At 35.1% G+C, this 19,970-nt stretch overlaps 1 protein-coding gene across 1 annotated transcript; it reads right to left on the bottom strand.

Annotated features, from left to right (window-relative positions):
- Positions 1-4,889: 4,889 nt before the first annotated feature.
- On the bottom strand, positions 4,890-8,221 carry LOC111993672 (uncharacterized). Its single transcript, XM_065777326.1, has 3 exons — positions 7,770-8,221; positions 6,494-6,771; positions 4,890-5,471 (listed from the first exon to the last, which is right to left on the bottom strand). The coding sequence occupies exons 1-3, from the start codon at positions 8,014-8,016 to the stop codon at positions 5,157-5,159; spliced, it is 840 nt and encodes a 279-aa protein (XP_065633398.1). The 5' UTR covers positions 8,017-8,221; the 3' UTR covers positions 4,890-5,156.
- Between the last annotated feature and the right edge of the window lie 11,749 nt (positions 8,222-19,970).

Here is a 19,970-nt window from a genome sequence, read left to right as displayed (position 1 = left end):
ATGGGAAGGAAAAAAAAATCAACATAATGTAAAAGGATAAGAAGAGAATATTCAGCAGGTGGTCGGTTTTAATTTTACCTTGCCTTCCCAAACAGTGCACGATCGATGTTCTTTTAGAAACCTTAACACCGAATCCTTAATGGGATCGGGACCAAAGTCATTAGGGATCTGAGCAAGAATAGCAACCATATTGCATGAAGTTTAGGGAGTCAAGAGTAATATAAGCACATGTTGAACATAAATTGGCAAGGATCTCAATGTATAGCCTAATTTCTTGCACAAACGATAAGTATGACAATCAACCACAGGGAATAAAGATACATATAAAAAACTCAATATGTTGCCTAAAACTCAGTATGAGCTAATTAATTAAGCCTTCTACATTTCTCCATTTTCATTCAAATGTGTTCTGAGGAGTTAGAGCAATGCTCTGACAACCGACCTACAACTGCAACTACCACCACTAAACCCCAAGGCCCACAACTAGCCACCTCTCTTTCTCTATGATTCCTTTGGGAAGTTCTCTATCCTTTTTTCAAGGTTTTCTGATATATTTAATGCCTTTTTTATTCCCCTACAGCCTATTCTAGTTTATATGTCCAAGGTGGATGGGAGCTTCAAGTTTAGCCCAATTAGCGTTAATTTTTTAACAAAGATTACAAAGGTTTTCTTTGCTATTACTATGCTCTTGCTACAAGTACATTTGAAACTTCTTTATCTCTTTTTATTTGTTATTCCTATAAGAACATATATAAATTGAGCTTCACAAGTAAGGCAAACCACTTTATTGACAGGAAATCTTGAGTCAATTGAGTTAGTGTTATTCCTTAATGTTGTTGGGTTCTAGCATATGATGGTGGAGATGGTAGTGCAGTTTGTTTTTGTTTTTGTGTGTGCGTGTGTAAGAGAGAGTGAGCGGATTTGGTGGGTGGGGGAAGGGAGAGAAAGGTTTGATTTGTGATAGTTGGAATAACTTTTTTATAGCCTATTTTATCTTGGGGGTAGTTTTCAGAAAATTCATTATGTTACATATCTTAAAGGGCAAGAGGTTTTATTTATCTTGGTGAGGTTTTTGTTGATTTTTCAGGCTAGGAATCAAAAAGTTGGGGAGAAGCCTCTTCTTTCAATTTCCACATTCGTGCAGGTAATAGTCATTATTATCATCCAATTTATGTTTTTAAAATTTTGAAGTAAGATGGACTCTGAAAAAAGGCTATTCATATGTTGCAAAAGTCTTAGCTTTTAGATGTGAAATATTTTAATGACGAATTTAACCATGCTTTTTGCAAGTTTCAGATTTATTGATGGAGAAAATAACTGTTTAGAATTAGAGTTCTGCATTTGGGGTGTTAAGTATTACATTGCACACTGTAAATTATGGTTGACTTTAGATTCAAAAATTATTAACAAGGGAACTACAAAACCTATAACCAACATCAATCGACCTACAAAACCCACAAACCAAAGTGACCCACAGCCCACAACCTCCATGCCACCAACTGAAACCTAGTAGCAACCCATAAAATCTCAACCCACCATGGAGTCAGCCACCAATTCAAGTTTTAAACCCACAACCACCCAAAATCAACCACAAAATCACACCCAAACCACCAGCCACCACCTCGAACAGAACCCAGCCACCAAAACAACCATCACTGAAACCCACATCAAATAGACCCAATAAACTTAGAAAAAAGAAATAATCAAAGCAAACCCATATATGATGCTATCAATTGCAAGGAATAGAGAGGAGTCCTTACTTTGTGATAGACTACCGATGGAGCCAACCAAAATCAATGTCTAAGGGAGAGAAATGCTAAGTGAGGCGGAGACGGAGCGACGGGAGCGAGAGGCAGTGACAGCGACAGAGCGAGAGGGGGCGACAACGACGAAGCGAGAGGGAATGAGACTGAGACTGAGAGAGCTCAGGAACGACGGTGACGGAATGAGAGGGAGTAAAGAGTGAGAAGGAATGAGACTGACAGTGACAGCGACGGGGGACGGAGCAAGAGGGAGTGAGAGTTTTTGGGTGAGAGTGAGAGTGGGAGGGAATGAGTTTTTGATCTGTGTTTTTGAGTTTTTGAGTTGAGTGTGATCTACATTTTGAACACGTGGTGGGCGGAAAGGAAATCGAGTTCAATAGACTTGTTTTCCATGTATAGAAGCTGAGTAGAATGGACTCGGTTTCCTTTAAACCAAACCGAGTCCAATTAACTTGATTTCTATGTACAGAAACTGAGTAAAATGAACTCGGTTTCCTTTAAACCAAACTGAGTCCAATTAACTCGATTTTTATGTACAAAAACTGAGTAAAATGAACTCGATTTATGGGCCTACGTTGACACTTTGTCCAGCTCAGCCGCTAGCAAAATAGGAAACTCGACTCCAATATACTCGAATTTATAAGCCAAAAATCGACTCCTCTGGACTTGAATTGTTAGAAACTAAATTAGTTTGTAACGTTGCCTAACTAATAATATAGTTTGGGTTTTATGGTTATTTAAAAAAAAAAAAAAAATCCCTTGATCTTAGCCTAAAAGCCGAGAAAGGTATGAATTGTTCTCTAGACGTGGGACTATAAAAAGTATCCGTGTATCATCTTTTAAAATCCAAAGTTGTGCAGTAGTGCGAATCAGCTGAGTGAAGAATCTTGTTTCCCCACTTTAACCGAGGCCGGGGGTCAACTCCTCCCAGCAAATAGGATCAGCACAGTAAAGCATGATTTTCCCAAGCAGTTCCCACTGGTCTTGATCTTAATAATAACTCACAATTTTACAACTCGAGCAAAAATTATGTGTTATAACTAAAATTTTAGATATTTTTATCTCAACTTAAACAGTGGAATCTTAGAGGATCCAAAATTTATTAATTTCTGATTTATTTTCTAATTAGGACTGTAGTTTAAAAAAATTATAAAAATCAATCCCAAACTAAATATAGTCACAAATTTTTTTAACTCATAGTATAGTATTGCACTTTGCGGATTTTTGTTTCTACTGTAAGCTTCTTTATGAAAAATAAAAAATCACTTCGGCAAAGGTAGACCCTTTTTACTACCTTGTTCGAGGACTATTCTTTGGATAGATATCACTCGTGACTAAACTAATTAGTTTTAAACTTTTTTTTTTTTTGGGGGGGGGGGGGGGGCGTGGGTGACTTTAAGCCTGTGATCTTTAGGATGTACCCTAATATTTTGCTTTTTTTTTTTTTTTTTTTTTTTTTTTTTGTTTTTAATGATAATTTAGCTGTTATAACAAGTGTCAAAGTGGAGTTGTGAATCATGATTCTTTTATAATAATAATAAAAATAAAAAAATCAGATAATACCGCTAACTACAAGGTTCATGACAATGCAAAAAAAAAAAAAAAAAAGAAATAAAAAAGACTCAATTTTATACATCTAAACCCCAAAATCACATACATCAATCAAGTTAAAGATGTGTAAATTTGCAAAATTGGCATTGTTCATTTTGCATTTATTTTTTTATTCTTTTTTATATGTCCTAAGGATAACGGAAGAGGGTGGAGGGTGATTGTTGTGTGTGAAGAAAAAGAATTAATTAAAAAAATCAAGAAAATTGAAAATTTAATGAATTAGAGTTTGTAATACATAATCTAATGTAGGTATTTTTGAAAAGAGGTTATGTAAAATAGAAAAAGTAGACTCTTATGCAAAAATAAATAGAAAATTCTGCCTCTCCAAGTATTCACATCAATTTATCTAAATTTTTATGTCTATTTTGGCATAAAAACCTATTTTTATACAACCATTTTTACAAACATTAGATCATTTATTTTACCTTCCATTTTATTTAAATATTCATATTCATTATTTTTTTTAATACTATTTTGTTATCTCTCTCTCTCTCTCTCCTTCCTCCCTTGTTCAGCATTAGGAGATCTCTCTTCTCAACCTTTAGCTCTCTCTCCTCTCAATCTCTCTCCATTGGGTTTGGGTTTGATCTTGATCTCGTTTAGCACCAGTAAGTCTCTCTTCTCAACTTTCAACTCTCTCTCCTCTCAAATCTCTCTTTAGTTCTCTTTCTCTTCTCAAATATCTCTCTCCACTTGGTTTGGGTTTGGGTTTGATTATTTAGGAATTTCAGTTGTATTTTTGGTTGGTTGATTTTCTATTGTTGAGTTGAGAGAAAATGTTAAAATATCTCTCTCTCCTCTCAAATCTCTCTCCACTTGGTTTGGGTTTGATTATTTAGGGTTGATTAGTTTTGATTTTCAGTTGTATTTTTGGTGGGTTGATTTTCTATTTTTGGTTGATTTTCTATTGTTGAAGGGAGAGAAAATGTTAAAATATTGGAACAGAAAGCTACAAAATGTACAGGTGTAAAACTTTGCACAAATGTGGGAGAATTTTTGCACAATTTTTGAAGAGTTTTGGGGTTAAATTTACTTTATCCCAATATCATGTTTGTAGTACATAACCAATTTCTCTTCACTGACAACTTTCTGTGCAAAATAATAAGTTGAACTACGATTGGTGGGGTGTGAGTGAGTAGTGCGCATCAGCCCCGTAAAGGCATAAACCATAAACAGGCATTGGTATCATACTAGATTGACTCGAAGTCGATTGGCCAAGGTGCAGAAGAATCTTGTTTTCCCTTTAATGTTGAGCAAATATAGAGCCTAAGCTGTACCCGGAGTCAACTTATCCGGCAAATAGGAACGATCAGCAAAGGAAAGGATGGTCTTCGGAAGCAGTTTTCATAGGATGAAAAGTCCCCATTAAGAGTATATAAGAAACCTCAACGAAACATAAGAAAAAAAGTGGGAATAACCTCAGCAATTTTGAAATATGTCATCTAGGTTTGTCACTAAACAGTAAATTGTATATTTGCCAAGAATTCTGTGATTCAATGTCACTGAAAAAAAAAGTTGAAGAAATAAAATACTGCAGTTATTTTTTTAAAATGATAATTTAGCTGTTATAACAAGTGCCAAACTGGAGATTTGAATCATGATTCTCTTTACAACCTTGCTTTGGATATACAAAGCTCATATTTTCATTTACTCTTAACATAGTATAAATCGCTAATTTCTTCCTCTAAATTTCACTCTTTGCTAACAACTTCCTATTTAAAATGAATACAACAAAATGATAGAACATATAAGATAAAATAACTCTTTAAGGCTTTCTTTTTGTCATTCACGATGGTGGTGGCTATTTGGCTGGGAGCTTATCTCTCTTTTGAAAGCATGGAAAAGATCAATACCAAGAAAAACATTAAGCAAGTTCATTCCAACCATCCCAAATAAGGCAAGTGGCAACTCAATTCCCTTTCCAAACTTATGACGATCTCTGAGAAGCCTGACAGTGATAAGAACATGAGATACAAACCTTGCAAAAATGAAAGCTACCCAATTAAGAACCCATTCTGCCCTCACAATTGTGCTGTTGGCATCACGGAGACCAGCCATTCGTCGCACTTTCCTTACATGCAGAAATATGGAATGCAACTGTATCATCAGAAGAAATTTAACCTTCAGTTACATCAACTAGATTCAGTACGCATATTCACATTAGTATTCAAATTTTCGATAACATTATCAAAATTTTGGGATTTAGTTTTAATTTGAAGTCACCTTGATTTCTAACAGAATTTTGGTAGTAAGAGAACAAGATCCAAACAATGGTTTTCACGGGCTAGGTTTAATATTGAATTAACCAACAGTTTGTTGATACAAATTTGAAGCTTTTTTTCTTGGAAAAATTAAAAAAAGAAATCAGGAAGACCATATTTCATGACTTGCTTGCATGGCAAAATAGATTGAAAATTAAAAGCAGTAAAAGATAACAGGAAGGGATCCTGATCGTTCAAATTACACAAGGGTGCAAAAACAGATATCATCACTAAGCATGCCAATGGCATGAATACAAGATTTTACTCAGATTGATATAACTGGAGTGAAAATTTATTAATTTTGATAGTCTCTTCAGTGTGAATTTCAAGCATTTTACTAAAGCTAATACACAGATTTCAAACAAATTTTAAACAAGTGCAGCCTTCATTAACATAGACAGATCAAACAAATGAATGAATGATAACCACAAAGCTATAAATCACTTGAAGACCATTCCTCTAATAGCATAAAAAAGCATCTTAAGACATATTTATCCTTTAAGAGTTCATCTCCTTGTGTGTGTTATTAAAATGTAAGAAAATAAGAGGAAGAAGCACTAGCCTATACCTTAAGGCTTGGTTATACAGTCACAAAACTATACAAGAAACCACCACACTTATATATTTTTAGTGAAAATTATATAGTAATTTTAGTCACAATTAAATATTTTGTTAAGGTTCTTTAATTTGTTTTAGTAAACACTTCATTTATGAGATTTGATTCTCACTCTTAAGTACAGCGCACACATCTAGAGGTTATAAGCCTGTAGTTATGCCTCAGGCAAAAAAACATTTATCCTATTACCAATTTACCATCAGATTACATCCGGGGGGGGGGGGGGGGCGGGGGGTACATACCTCACAAATGAGAGTGAGAATAAGGTAATTGATAGTGACGTTTCGATATAAAGCAAGAGAGAAGCAAATGAGGAGTATCAGATGATGCAATAAAATGGCAGGGATCCAACCATTGTATAACCGGTAATGCAGCATATCCCATTGATCATATGCAAAGTAACCGCATGAGAAGCATAAAGCTGGATATGCCCACGGCCAAGTCCCCCCAAATAACTGTGAGTGCTCAAACATCCCATTTGATCCCTTTTTTAACCACTGATTAACCAAAATGAATACCACTGCACAAGAGGTAAAAAACATTTGAAATTACTAGCATAACTACTAAAATTCAGAATGAAGGCATGTCAAAGACAACATGATTAGAAGCTTTAAAATCCTAGACAAGAATATTAATGGGATTGAATTTTCATTAATAGATTGACCTAATTTTAGGCCTACAAACCCAGCAATACCAGCCAAAGTGATATATATGCATGTAGGACTGTATATAGTATATAATCTAACTATGTAGGTGTATACTTTGCAAATGCGCACATATGGAACAGAAACCTGCAACCAACAACAGATAAAAAAATAATAGCTTCCAAAAAGATAACCATGGACAACTCCACAAATCCTTGTTCTGTAAAGTTCTTTGACTTTCATTTTTGTCTCTGTCTCTTCTTTTTTTTTTTTTTTTTTTTTTTTTTTTTTAAAAGTTTGAAGCACTTGAATATGGTACGCTGAGGGATAAAAAGACAAATAGTGAGAAATCATCTATTGCATATGTATGTGATATTACAGCTAGCGCGATAACCTATCACAACTGTTGTAATTAGAAGAAATTCTGAATTTATATTCTGAAACATATCAAACAGCAACACCTAATTTACTGATCTCTGAATCAATTTTCTATTTTTACTCCAAGACCATTAACTATATTTTGAAAGGCAAGACCACCTCCAGACTACAGAAGAGTCCAAAACATTAGTTTTAGATCAAGGCATCTATTACAGAAAAGTATTCAAATAAAGTCTTATATCTGATTCTTTGGAAACAAGGGACAATTTCCATGGTCAGTGAAATTCTGGATAACTATATATCCCAGATTCTCCAAAAAAAAAAACCCATGACCAAACAAACGATAAAAAGAAGAAATAGGAAATTCGCAATAACTATATATCCCAGATTCATCACCAGCACTGAAATTTGCAACACTAAAAACAACAACACAATAGCAATATACCCAAATGAAAAATAAGGAAGAAAACCCAGAAAGAAAAAATGGGAAACGAACCCGAGGAAGAGATGATGGAGGAGTGGAGGAGAGAGACGGAGGTGTTGACGAAGAGTGGGTCCTTAGAGAAGCGAAAGCGGATGACCCAGTTGGCCGTTTGAAAAAAGCAACACCCAGCGATGACACAAAGCAGCTCGTTTCGCTTGTTGAATACTATTTCGAACGAAAGAGATAGCAACCACAGCATCAGTGTCGCAAAGAAAAATGCCCCTGCAGCCTTGTTTTCATTTTGCACCATTCTCGCCATAACCCTCTCTCTCTGTTTACTGGGCAAAAACGGCTGACAGAATTTTTGGATAAAGTATATTATCAGCTCAACGTTGCTCTTTGGTATTTCAAGTTTTCAACCCAATAAAAAATTGATATGTGTTAAAAAAATAAAATAAAATAAAAAAGAAGAAGAAGAAGAAGAAGAAGAAGAAGATCAGCATTCTTGTACTTAGTTCATACAAAGGCCAACTAACAAATTTAGATCCCATTTGATACATGTGATTAAAAACTGAAAATGGTTGATTGAAAACACTAACCAAACACCCCCTTACCCTCAGAATTTTCTAAACCATATTCACCTCTTTTCTAAACCATATTTACCCTCAAAAAATTTTTTTTTTTCTTTCTAAATGAATAATATTTTCACAATTATTAGTGAACAAAAAAGTTATTTCAGTCGTAGGTTTAAATTATAACTAAGGCTGTCCAAAGATTCGCTAGAATCGACCACCCATTGTCGCTGATTAAACTCGACCTGCCGCCAACCAAACCGACTGCTCCAACGGTTAGCAACAGATTTCATTCTCCAAAATTTGAGCTGAGCCGGTCAGATATCGGATCTTCTCCTCTCAAATCCGAGAAACCCGATCCAATCGACCCATTTATTTTCTTGGCAATAAAGTGTAGATCCGGCGTATTTTGGGATTTTTTTGGGAAGATTTAGGCTAGATTTGGCAAGATTTTGCTAGATCTAGGCAAGATCTTGTCGAAAATGGCCGAGATCTCGCTGGATCTGGCGAGATCTGGTCGGATTTTTGCCATTTTTCAAAAAAATTTCGTCGGATTTTTGCCGTTTTCATATTTTCTTGGTCAAAATCTCACCGTTTTCCAGATAATCAACTCCGACTGATCCGCCTAACATCCGTGGAAGTTTCAACCCACTTGATCTGATTAACCACTCCGGTCGATAGCGGGTTGAAATTTGACCACCCGATCTGGTCGGGTCGGTTCCTGGTTGGGCACAAACCCGACCTAGACCGACCTGTGGACAGGCCTAATTATAACCAATAACAACTTATCACTTATGATTTGTTGTGAATGTAGCACTTCTCTTTTCTAAACCTTCCCCACACAAGTGTTACACTAGAAATGTTAAGTCCACAATATTTTCACAACAAATTTTAAGTGAAAGGTTGTTATTAGCGGTTGTTGTTAGGGAAAAATGTAATTTTAGTAGTGGTTTCAAATTATATTATAAAAATGTTGCGGACCTAGCACTTTTAAATACAACACACACAAACTTTATATATATTTGGTCTAATGAGTAATGTTAGGTTCACAATATTTTCACAACAAATTTTAAGTAGAAGGTTGTTATTTGTTGTTATTGTTTGGCAAAAAAGTAATTTAAGTGGTGGTTTCAAATTATATTATAAAAATATTGTAGACATAGTATTTTTTTTTTTTTTAATGGCCGGACATAGTACTTCTAAGTACAACACACACAAACCTTATATATATTTGGTCTAATGAGTAATGTTATATCTACAACATTTTCACAATAAATCCTATATGACAAATTATAGCAAGTAATAATTTATCACTTATAATTGAGTAAGTCTAGCGCCAAAAAAATTTCCACTACTTTTGTCATGACTTGTCTATATGGCGAGTTGTAAGTGATGGAAATAAAATGGTGGGTCCATAATTTCACCACCATTCACTGGTTGCCATGTAACAAAGCTATAAATTAGCTGCGGTACTAGACTTACTCCCTATAATTTAATGTAAAATTGTTGTGCCCATGCCTTTTTTTTTTTTTTTTTAAATGTTGGCACAACGGGAAGTGACTTTTTTTTTTTTTTTTACTCGGTTTGTGGCGATTCAAGCTAGGTCAACATCTAAAAATAGTACATATGCTAAATGCTAAGAGGGTGGTGAAATTATGGTTTGTGGCGATTCAAGCTAGGCACACTCTGATTAAGGTTAACCTTTGGCTTGGTCCAGCCTATCTCCACATCTTGCCACACTTTTTCATCTAATGACTACGAGAAAGCTCTCATGCATAATTATCAGTATACATAGTTAGTGCCATCAAATAAGTGAGGTATAATAAGAGACTATCCTTCATCCATGACAAATAAGGGTCAATGGATCACACAACAAATATTAACCTTAATCAGAGTGTGCCTGCTCTGATACCACTTGATAGGTCAAGAATGTATTGACCCCTTGTGATGAATTAACCAATTAATTAGCCAAGTTAATTAATTAATTCAATTAGCATGCAATAAGCGTGGTAGCACAAACAAATCACCAACTAAGTTAAAATGCAGCGAAAAATAAATTGACATAGTGATTTATTTACAAATGAGGAAAATCTACACGACAAAAAACTCTACCGGGTGATTTTAAGGCCACAACTCCCAAGAATTCACTATTATTACAACAAGTGGTTATAAGTAAAGAAATCTCAGTACCTTATACCAACTTATAGTTGAACCCTTACCCCAATATCCAATTGGACTTATTCTGTAGTGACAGTCTCTTCTTTCAATGCATGGCTCCTAGTAAATGACTAACCAATTTGATGCGTGGATCCTAATACGCAGCTTACTCACCAACTTGAGAAAGATGTTGGCTGCAAAGTTTTTCAGTTCATCAACACGATGAAGATCACAAAACTTCTTGGTTACAAAACTCTACGGTGCACAAACACAGTAGCTTCTTGAAGAGAAAAATGAATTAGGGCATATGTTTCCGGTTCACAATATGCTTGTGAAAAACTTTTGCATTAAGTTGCATCAGCTATAACGGCCCCTAAAACAATCCTTATATATGTTTAGGGTTATGAGAAAAGAAAGCCTAAACATATATTCACGGATTAGAATGAAATCAGATCTAAAACATTGAATTTCATAAACCTCGACAGATACCTTATCTATCGAGCAGCTATTAATTATCGGGCTTAAACAGCCTTTTAAACCTCGATAGATACTAGTTGTCGAGTTTTAAAATCTAGCACTTGTTCACTTGATTTTTGGACAGACTTGCATGGCTTTAACACTTGAACTTGAAACTTTGTTCCTTGAAGCATTAAACACATCCTAGATCTACCTGTTTTGTCAAAAGATTAACCAATTCTATATTGACATATGTTCCTAACATGATTCACATATGTCTTAACACATACACTGGATGCAGTATTGATATAGTAAGAGTACTTACTAGGCCAATTAGCACTATGAAAATAGATTGTATAAAATGTTTGAGTTTTGTGATTTGGAGTAATGTGATATTGTTTATATTTAATTTCTATCATGTTGTAGAGATGCATTGGAGCAATTGATGAAACTCATGTTAGTGCTTAGGCTCCAACTAGCAGAACTAGTGCTTATAGGATCAGAAAAAGCACTATCACCACTAATGTGATGTGTGCATGTGATCATGACATGCGATTTACCTATGTCCATTCAAGTTGGGAAGGTAGTGCGAATGACTCAATAGTATTGAAGGAAGCCATTAAGAACCCAAAGCATGGATTTCCATGGCCACCAGATGGTATGCATGTTTTAAATTTAAACACTAAGTAAAACACATTTGGATGTCTATGGATATAATAAATGATAGACTAATATTTCATTTAACATGAGGGTTCATACTAGGTTGATTCGAGTTACCCCATTAGAATGTCATTCCTTCCCCTGCACAAATCCACCCACTACCATGCTCAAGAGTTCAGATTGAGCAATATGCAACCAACGATGAAGAAGGAGTTATATAACTATAGGCACTCCTTATTGCGCATGGTCATTAAGTGATGTTTTGGCGTCTTGAAGGCCTGTTTTCCCATATTGAGCCCAATGCCGAACTTGAAGCCTTTGTGCTAGCGGTATATCATTTCTGCTTGTTGTGCTGCGCACAATTTCATCCGCATTAACAACCAGTTTGACGAGCTGTTTCATACATGGGAAATTGCTGATCTTGGTGGAGGTGCTAGCCTGATGGTGGATCTGCAGGAGAATCAAGCAGTACAACGACTCAAAGGCATGTTAGGGAGATGTTTGACCAGGCCAAGCGAGCTATGAATCAGTTTAGAGATGGTATCACCAACTGCATATGGGATGATTATGTGCGGTGTCGACATTGAATCAGGAAATATATTATGGATAGCTATTTTGCATGGTGGAGTATTTTGTTGGGCTGTTGGAACTATGTATCTTGCTGTCAGTATATGTTATTGGCACTGAAACTATATATATATATATATATTATGTTAGATGAGAACTCATTAGGCAGGTTGTATTATTATATATTCATTGTCAAAGCCTTGTTGATAATGTCTTTTGTAATTTATGAACTAATCTTGTAGTTTGACAATGGAGGTTATGAATCTGCTGGTATTTTGTATATTTGGCTACAAATCTTGATACTCTAATAATAATTAACCAAATTTTTAGTTGGTTGCAAACCTTAATGATCTAGTTATGTTTGGCTGCAAATCTGTGAGGTTGTAGGCAGTTTTAGTCTTCTGTGAGGGGCTTGGACTTTGCTAAATAAGAGTATCTCGGAACCCGCAAATTGTTGGAGTCTTTGGAATGGGGCTTGATAACTAAGTCATGTATTTTTGATAATATATGACTTGGAATATTCCTCTGTTTTCATGAGCTTCCACTTGTTCATGTTTACTTGAGAGTTGTCAAAGGGATGCGAGAACAATTTGATAATTGGGTTGGTAGCTTATTGGTGTGACACTATCAGTAAATTAGTGGTTAAAGATAATTGATACAAGTTTTTAGGCGGTATTAGAGTTCTGAACAACTTCACAGTAATAGATGCTTGAACCTGCAATTTGTTACTTGTTGTAAGCATCAAACAAGTAAAATGGAAGAAAGTGGAATTACTGTATCCAGCTAAACTTGCATTTTTTTTTTTTTACACAAAGTTTGTGATCTTAATGAACACAATGGAAAACAAGGATGCCATATTTTGGTTGTCGTAAATTTTCCATTTCTTGTGTTATTTTCATATATAAAAAAGTCTATGCAATCTTTCTATCATCCTTAACTACAAATGGGCTATACTTATTGCCTTGAACTATTTTTTCTTGCTTGGTAAACTAAGAAAAACTACTCTATGTTTTCTATATCACTAAGATACTCTTATATATGGGGCTTGATAACTAGGATGCCTTTTCTAACCAAGCTAAACTTAACACGGAGAAAGATATTCATACAAGAGTCATTATATTAAATTAAAATGTCAAGTGTTACAACAGATTGTTGGAGTCATGTGTCCAAACTCAATGGGTTACATATTGCCTATTACATACACCACACTGTCATGGTAAACACAATTGAGTCCTTCCAACATCCCCAAACCTAGTACTAAATAAGTAGAATACAATAAACAATACCCATGGGAGAACTAGAACTTGTTTATATGTGTTCATCTTCTCTTCAACAATCCTTTGTGCAACCTTTCATTTTTCTGCCTTTCACTTTGCAACTCTTTCCTTTTCTTATGCTTCTTCAAGTGATGCATGTGCTTCCTTCTCACCCTTAATAGCAAGCATTGCTTCATTCTCCAGCCTCCTGAACTTTTGCTATTACAATAGGTGCTATTTCCGTGCCACGCTTACAGGTGTTGTTGTCCAACTATCTAAAAAATTTACAATGTTGGTCATCATCCTACAGCGTACATGACAATATCAATACAAGCGAAATGAAGGAATTTATGACATATCACAAATAGGGTAACTAAACGCAAATGTAAACTCACCGGTGTCCATTCCCTACAACCATAAAACCTCATACCAAAGTTATGGAGTGACAATGATGTCCTAACCACACAGCGATCCATGTCGCATAGATGGCCATTACAGCTGGAGAAGTAGTTACTTCCTCTTGACATTAGTTTAAACACCACAACCTCTGCACATAGCACAAAATAAGCAGTATTTTAATTTCCCATTGCCATATGCTTGCAAGGAATACTGTAAAAGTAAACCAATTTGCTCCTTATTGCAGCTCAAAATGTTCATATAGTGAAAGTGAAAAATGGAAGAAAATAGATTATGCAAGAATATAGGACTGCAGATTCCTTTCAAATGCTCAAAACAACCAATGTCATTGCAGCAAGCATCTAAGCCAAACTAACTCCATTAATGCAAAATGTTATAGAAATTTTTCACGAGAGTGCTACTTGTCAATACAAAGTACTACTCTCCTAGATAACAATTATAGTAAAAACAAACAAAACCACAAAGACAGAATCACACGAGAACAATCTAGACAAACTCAGAGCATAGTCACAAGAAACCAAATACCCACATTCTTGACCTTAGAGCATAGATACAAGAAACCAAATACCCACATTCCTGACCTCAAAGCATAGTCACCAAAAGCTAAACAAACTCAACCCTGCAAAAAAAAAAATTAAAACACAATTTTCAATAGTCATGAAGTCATATATCGGGAAAAAAGAGATGTGGGAAAATAATAAAGCAAGTAGTGATATGAGCTTTGGAACCCATTCATAAATTTCGGTGTTCCTTTTAGGCAGAGAAAGAAAATAAAATGAAGACCAACAAAACAAGAGAAACAGAGCACTACAACTGAGAAACAAAAAAAAAAAAAAAAAAAAAACTCATCGATAATCTTTGATTTTTGCTAGAGATGGTCTTTGACTTTTGCTGGAGAAGAATAGAAGTTTCGCAATTTCCTTTTGATGGGTCTGCGATCTAGATGACAAGATAGGTCTCTCTGTTTTTTTGAGATAGGTATTTAGGGAGATGGGTATTCATGCTAGAGATGGAATATGCAGTGTGTTGGAGATTAGGGAGATGAGTATTTGATGGAATGAGTTAGAGATGGAAATCAGAGTGTCTGGGAGGTGCTGGAAATGGATTCAGAGAGTGTTGAAGATTTGGGGATAATGGTATTTGTTGAAATGCTAGAGTCAGAGTGTGTGGGAGAGAAGGAAATTGTTTTTATCCAATTTTTTATATAGGTTGAAAGGACACGCGGGTTACTGTTCTAAGTATTTGGTAGGGTGTAGACTCCACCAAACAAGGGAAAAAGTGAAGAGGAACAAAATCTCAATTATGAACCAAACAAAGAATTTTGAGTTTTGGGTTGTTGGTGAAATAGAGTTTTGGGATATGAGTAATGAGTTTGGGATATGAGTTTTAAGTGACGAATTTTGAGTAATGAGTTAGCCCCAATCCAAACAGCCTCTAAATCACCGGCCTTTTTATTTAACGGCCATTCATTTCTAGCACACACATACTTCACTTTTAGGCACAATGGTCATTGTCCTTTTTTTTTTTCTTTTTCTTTTATTGTTTATTGTTAATTTATCTCAAGAAAAGCACTAAAAAATTACCAATTGATTTTTCACATTAATTTTTAATTAGCCTAAATTGTCTATGCCGTAATTAAAATTTGGGTCTAAAATTGTACCTAGTTAATTAGGTATATTTCTCACTTTAATTTACTGCCTCAACAAAGATGTCTTCTAGTTAGAAGCAATGAAGGTCCTATCTATCGGACTAGTTGAGTGGAGTTTGGTTTGAAATTTTCCTTTCTTGCTTACAAAAAAAAATACAATATGAATAGTATTATAAATGTTCCATTATACCAAGCGAGGGAAACATTTTTCAAGCTAATCCAAAGCCATGGAAGACCAAAGAATTGGAGATCATCTAACATCTTGGGTCGTGGGTGTAAAGCAATCTATAGATGCAGTTAAAGCTCAATCCACTAAAGATGATTCTCAATCCAAAACGACTTGTAGTACACGATTGAAAAAGGCCAAAGCTACATGTAGTTTAGCTAAGCCCTCTTAATAACTGTATGTGTTATTACTTTGTACATGTAAGTTGGAGTAAATTTAGGCACCAAATATTTCTCCATTTGTTATATATGAATATAAGCACTGTAAATCTAACAATTCATTAATGTTATTGATGATGCACAAAATCGTCAGTGAGTTGATTGTCCACACACACGCCAATTAGGGTACTTGAAGAATAAAAGAACAAAGAACTAACAAAGAGCATTGGTAGGGTGCCGGCCAAAAACCCTCCGAAGGTTAAGTCAATGATAGAAGAATGACCATAAACTCAAGGGTGTGAGAGCTTGAAAATTTCACGCACCTTGAAGAAGTGGAGGTTTGATGTTTATATAGTGGTGTAGAACTTGACCAAGATCCCTTAAATGAAGGAGCTTTCCTTGTAGAGAAGATTTGGAGTTAAGGCTCCGAGATCTTAGGGCTTCTCTTCCCATAGGGAGAAGATATGAACATGTAGTAGGGTCTTTGAGCACGGTGTGTAAGTTATTTTCATGTAGGGACATATGGGTGGAGAACACATAAAGGCTTGTGGGGTACATCAAGTATGATCATTCATCCGTTGGTATGATCATCCATCCATCAGCATGTGAGTGGAGAATAAGGTGTAAATCGTTCGTTGGGTGTATACACGAGCTACCCAACATGTCTTCAAGGAGAATAGAGCTTCGAACCGTCAGGGCTTTAAGGATATCGAATGGGGAATTCATCCCGACGGGTCGGTGGTTGGTGGGTCCCATTGGAGGAGGTATTCATCATGACGGGTCAAAGACAAGGTGTCATATATATCTTGACAGGTCAAAGTGCCCAAAACACTTTCTTAGACGAAAATACCCCTATCAGTTGTAAGCACTAATTTTCAATCCCACAACAAACTCTCTCTACTCTAACAAACACCCCCTGTTTTCTCATTGTCATTTCAATGGGAAATTCAATTGTCATTCAAATGGCTCTAAGAACTGTAATTGAGCTAGACATCTACAATACCGTTGCCAAAACAAAGTTCACAATTGTGGTGGGCAAACATGTAGAATTCTTCACATTTATTACAAACGTGAAATTCCAATCCACTTTAGCTTGACCATATATGCAACAAATTCACAACCTTTAGTACACAAATCTTGGGCATGCACCTAATGTCGTGCCCATATTTGCTTATATTGACAATGAATCCATTCTACTCCAAATCGACCTTATAGGCAACAAATTCATAGCCTTTAGTACATAGATATCACAACTATTGTGGCGGGGTAATTATTGGGTACTTTCAGAATACCATAAATGCGTACTCCCTCCTTTCACATAACTATGGGTCCCACTAATTAAATTTATGGTAGGACCCACAATTTATATGAGATGGGGGAGTATGCATTTATGGTACTCTGAGAGTATTCAAGAATTTTCCCTTGTGGCGGGCAAGCATGTAGTATTCTTTACATTTAATGCAAACTTGATATTTCAATCCACTCTTACTTGCAATAAATTCACAATTAGTGGTGGAGCTAGTAATTTTTTTCGAAATGGCCAAATTATGTATAACAAAATCTTAAATAGAAAAAATATTTTATTTCATTACTTTTGTTTTTTCGAAATTTGTCTCAATAAAGTTATGACATACATTCTTTTATGGTACAAAAATTGATCATGAATTAAATTTTATAGGAGTCTCTTTTTTCTATATGTACTGTTAGAAAATAACTTAAAATCATTTTCCATCTTGTTATTAAGTTTTGTATAGACAAGTTTTGTAGTTGAAAATGCATATTTTGTAATTGTTGAAACAAAAAGAGTATATTAATGAATTTTTTAGCCTCTTAAGAAGATAAGGGCCCATTTGGTTTCCCCACCACTTAATTTTTTTAACTCAGTTTCCAAAACTTATAACTAAAACTCAAAACTCATCACTCAGTTCTCAAATCCCATTTTCACTGAAAAATCCCAAAACTCCTATTTGGTTTAAAAACCCAATCACATAACTCATCTTTTTAAGTCAACTTTTTGCTAAAGTTGTGGACCTCACCTACTGATACTACACAAGGGTGAAACCGTTTCCTACCTGCGCGTCCAAGTTCTTTTCTTCTTTTCTTTTTTCCTCTCCTTCATTTCATCCCATTAGAAAACCACTTCTTTTCTTTTCTTCCCTCACCTTCCACATCAACATAGAAGCACAAAAAAATAGGTCCTCTTCTAGTTTCTGATCCTCCTTCAATTTTCAATTTTAGTTTCCTACCCACAAGACCCACTTAACACACCTCTTTCTAGCATTGAAATTGTACACCTCGCCCTTCGCTAAACCGAGAACGTGGTAAGGGGCAGTGTGCATATTATGGTGACGATCTGGTCTTGCTCTTTCGCTGATGCCACACAAAAAAATAAAAAAGAATGCATAGCAAACCCAAACCACAAACATAGCAAACCCAAACTCAAAATCCTTAGATCGGAGACTCAAATCACAAAATTAGACACAAAGATGAACTGATTTAGGCTGAGCTTAAACTAATCTCACGGTGGCTCGTGGTGGTTTCTTTGTTTCTTTCTCAGCTGTTTTTGGTTGGTTTGAATCGATGGTTATTGGGTTTAAAGTAGTGGGTTGTTTCAGTGGTTGCTAGGTTCGGATTGGTGATGGTGGGTTTCGGTGGTGGCCATTTGGGTGTTGGTTGGGTTTCATGATGGAGATCTAGTTTAAGTCACGGTGGAGATGGGGTTATGGGTCATGGTGGAGGCGTAGCTTGAATTAGTTAAGGCTGATTTAAATCAATTGGGGCTAGTTTTGTGTTTCAGAGGTGTGGATCAGCAGTTGGTTCTGTGGGTTGATTTTGGTGTTTTGGCGATGGCTGAGTTTCAATTTCGCAGCGGTTGTTGGCGGCGCTAGGTATGTTGTGGTGGTGCTTGCAATGGTAATGTCAAATAGCCTCTGAATGGACATGACAACACACAAGCTAAGGACCCTATAGAGTCCAAAAATTTACATTGGTGCCACTGAGTTATGTATCTCAGTTTTTGAAAACACCTGTTTCTTGTTTTCTATTTCCATCACTCTAACTCAAATTTTTGAGTTTTTAGTGATGGAAACACAATGTGAAAATCAAGCCAAACAAAAGAATTTGTGTGGGTCCCACGTGTTTTGAGAACTCAGTTATGAGTTTTGAGTGATATGATCCAAAACTGCTCTAAACCAAACATGCCCTAAATGTCTAAAGTTTTAGAATGATTGAGTAGTAGCTTCTCAATCTTAAAGATTTCTATCTAAAAGCAATACCTCCTAAAATTAAGAAAATAACTCAAACATCTCAAACCATTATCAACCAATTATATATTATAATCTTAAGAAAACAAATATAAATCATATATTGTATATTATAATATATTATATTTATAGACATTATATATTAAAATATTTGAAAAATCAACAGCATTATATATTACATCTTATAAACATATAACTAATCAATAATAGCATTAAAAAAAATAATCAATATTATATTATTATATATCCACAACACAAATACCCAACCATTCATTCAAATATATATATATATATATATATTTTTTTTTTAATAATAAAAATACTCTAGCCATTCATTCAGCAACCATTCATTCAAATATACATATATTTTTAATAAAACAAACTCCAGCCATTCATTCAGCAATAATTTTCTGGCTCAACGCCCAACCATTTGAGAAATTATACAGTCCTCTAGTGGACCATGTTAATTGTCTACCATTCCACTAAAAGATTCACACTTGTTTAAAATTGCTTAATCAGTAATCAGTTTCTGTTTTAAAAAAATTTCTATCTCAGCAATTTTGAACAGGTGGGAGTCTTTTAGTGGAATGGTGGACCACGTCACTTGTCCACCATGAGGACCTTATAATTTCTCCAACCATTCACTCAGCTCTATTCATTTAACCAAGCTAATAAAGATCATTTTGCAGCAACTTAAAATTGTACAATATAGTAGACAAAGAGAGAGCGAGTGATGCAAGTGAGGCAGCGATTAAATTCTGGCAAGTATGGAGATTGACGGTACAGAGACGAACAAAAGGATACTGACTATGTGATGGAGTAAATGTAAGACAGATTTGGGCTTTTTTTTTTTTTTAATAATTTTTTTTATTGAATATTAGGGATTTTTTTAA

Source organism: Quercus suber, unplaced genomic scaffold, assembly GCF_002906115.3.
Source record: "Quercus suber isolate HL8 unplaced genomic scaffold, Cork oak 2.0 scaffold_153, whole genome shotgun sequence".
In the NCBI taxonomy this organism is placed as follows: Eukaryota; Viridiplantae; Streptophyta; class Magnoliopsida; order Fagales; family Fagaceae; genus Quercus; species Quercus suber.
This window is presented reverse-complemented; position numbering and strand designations above follow the sequence as displayed.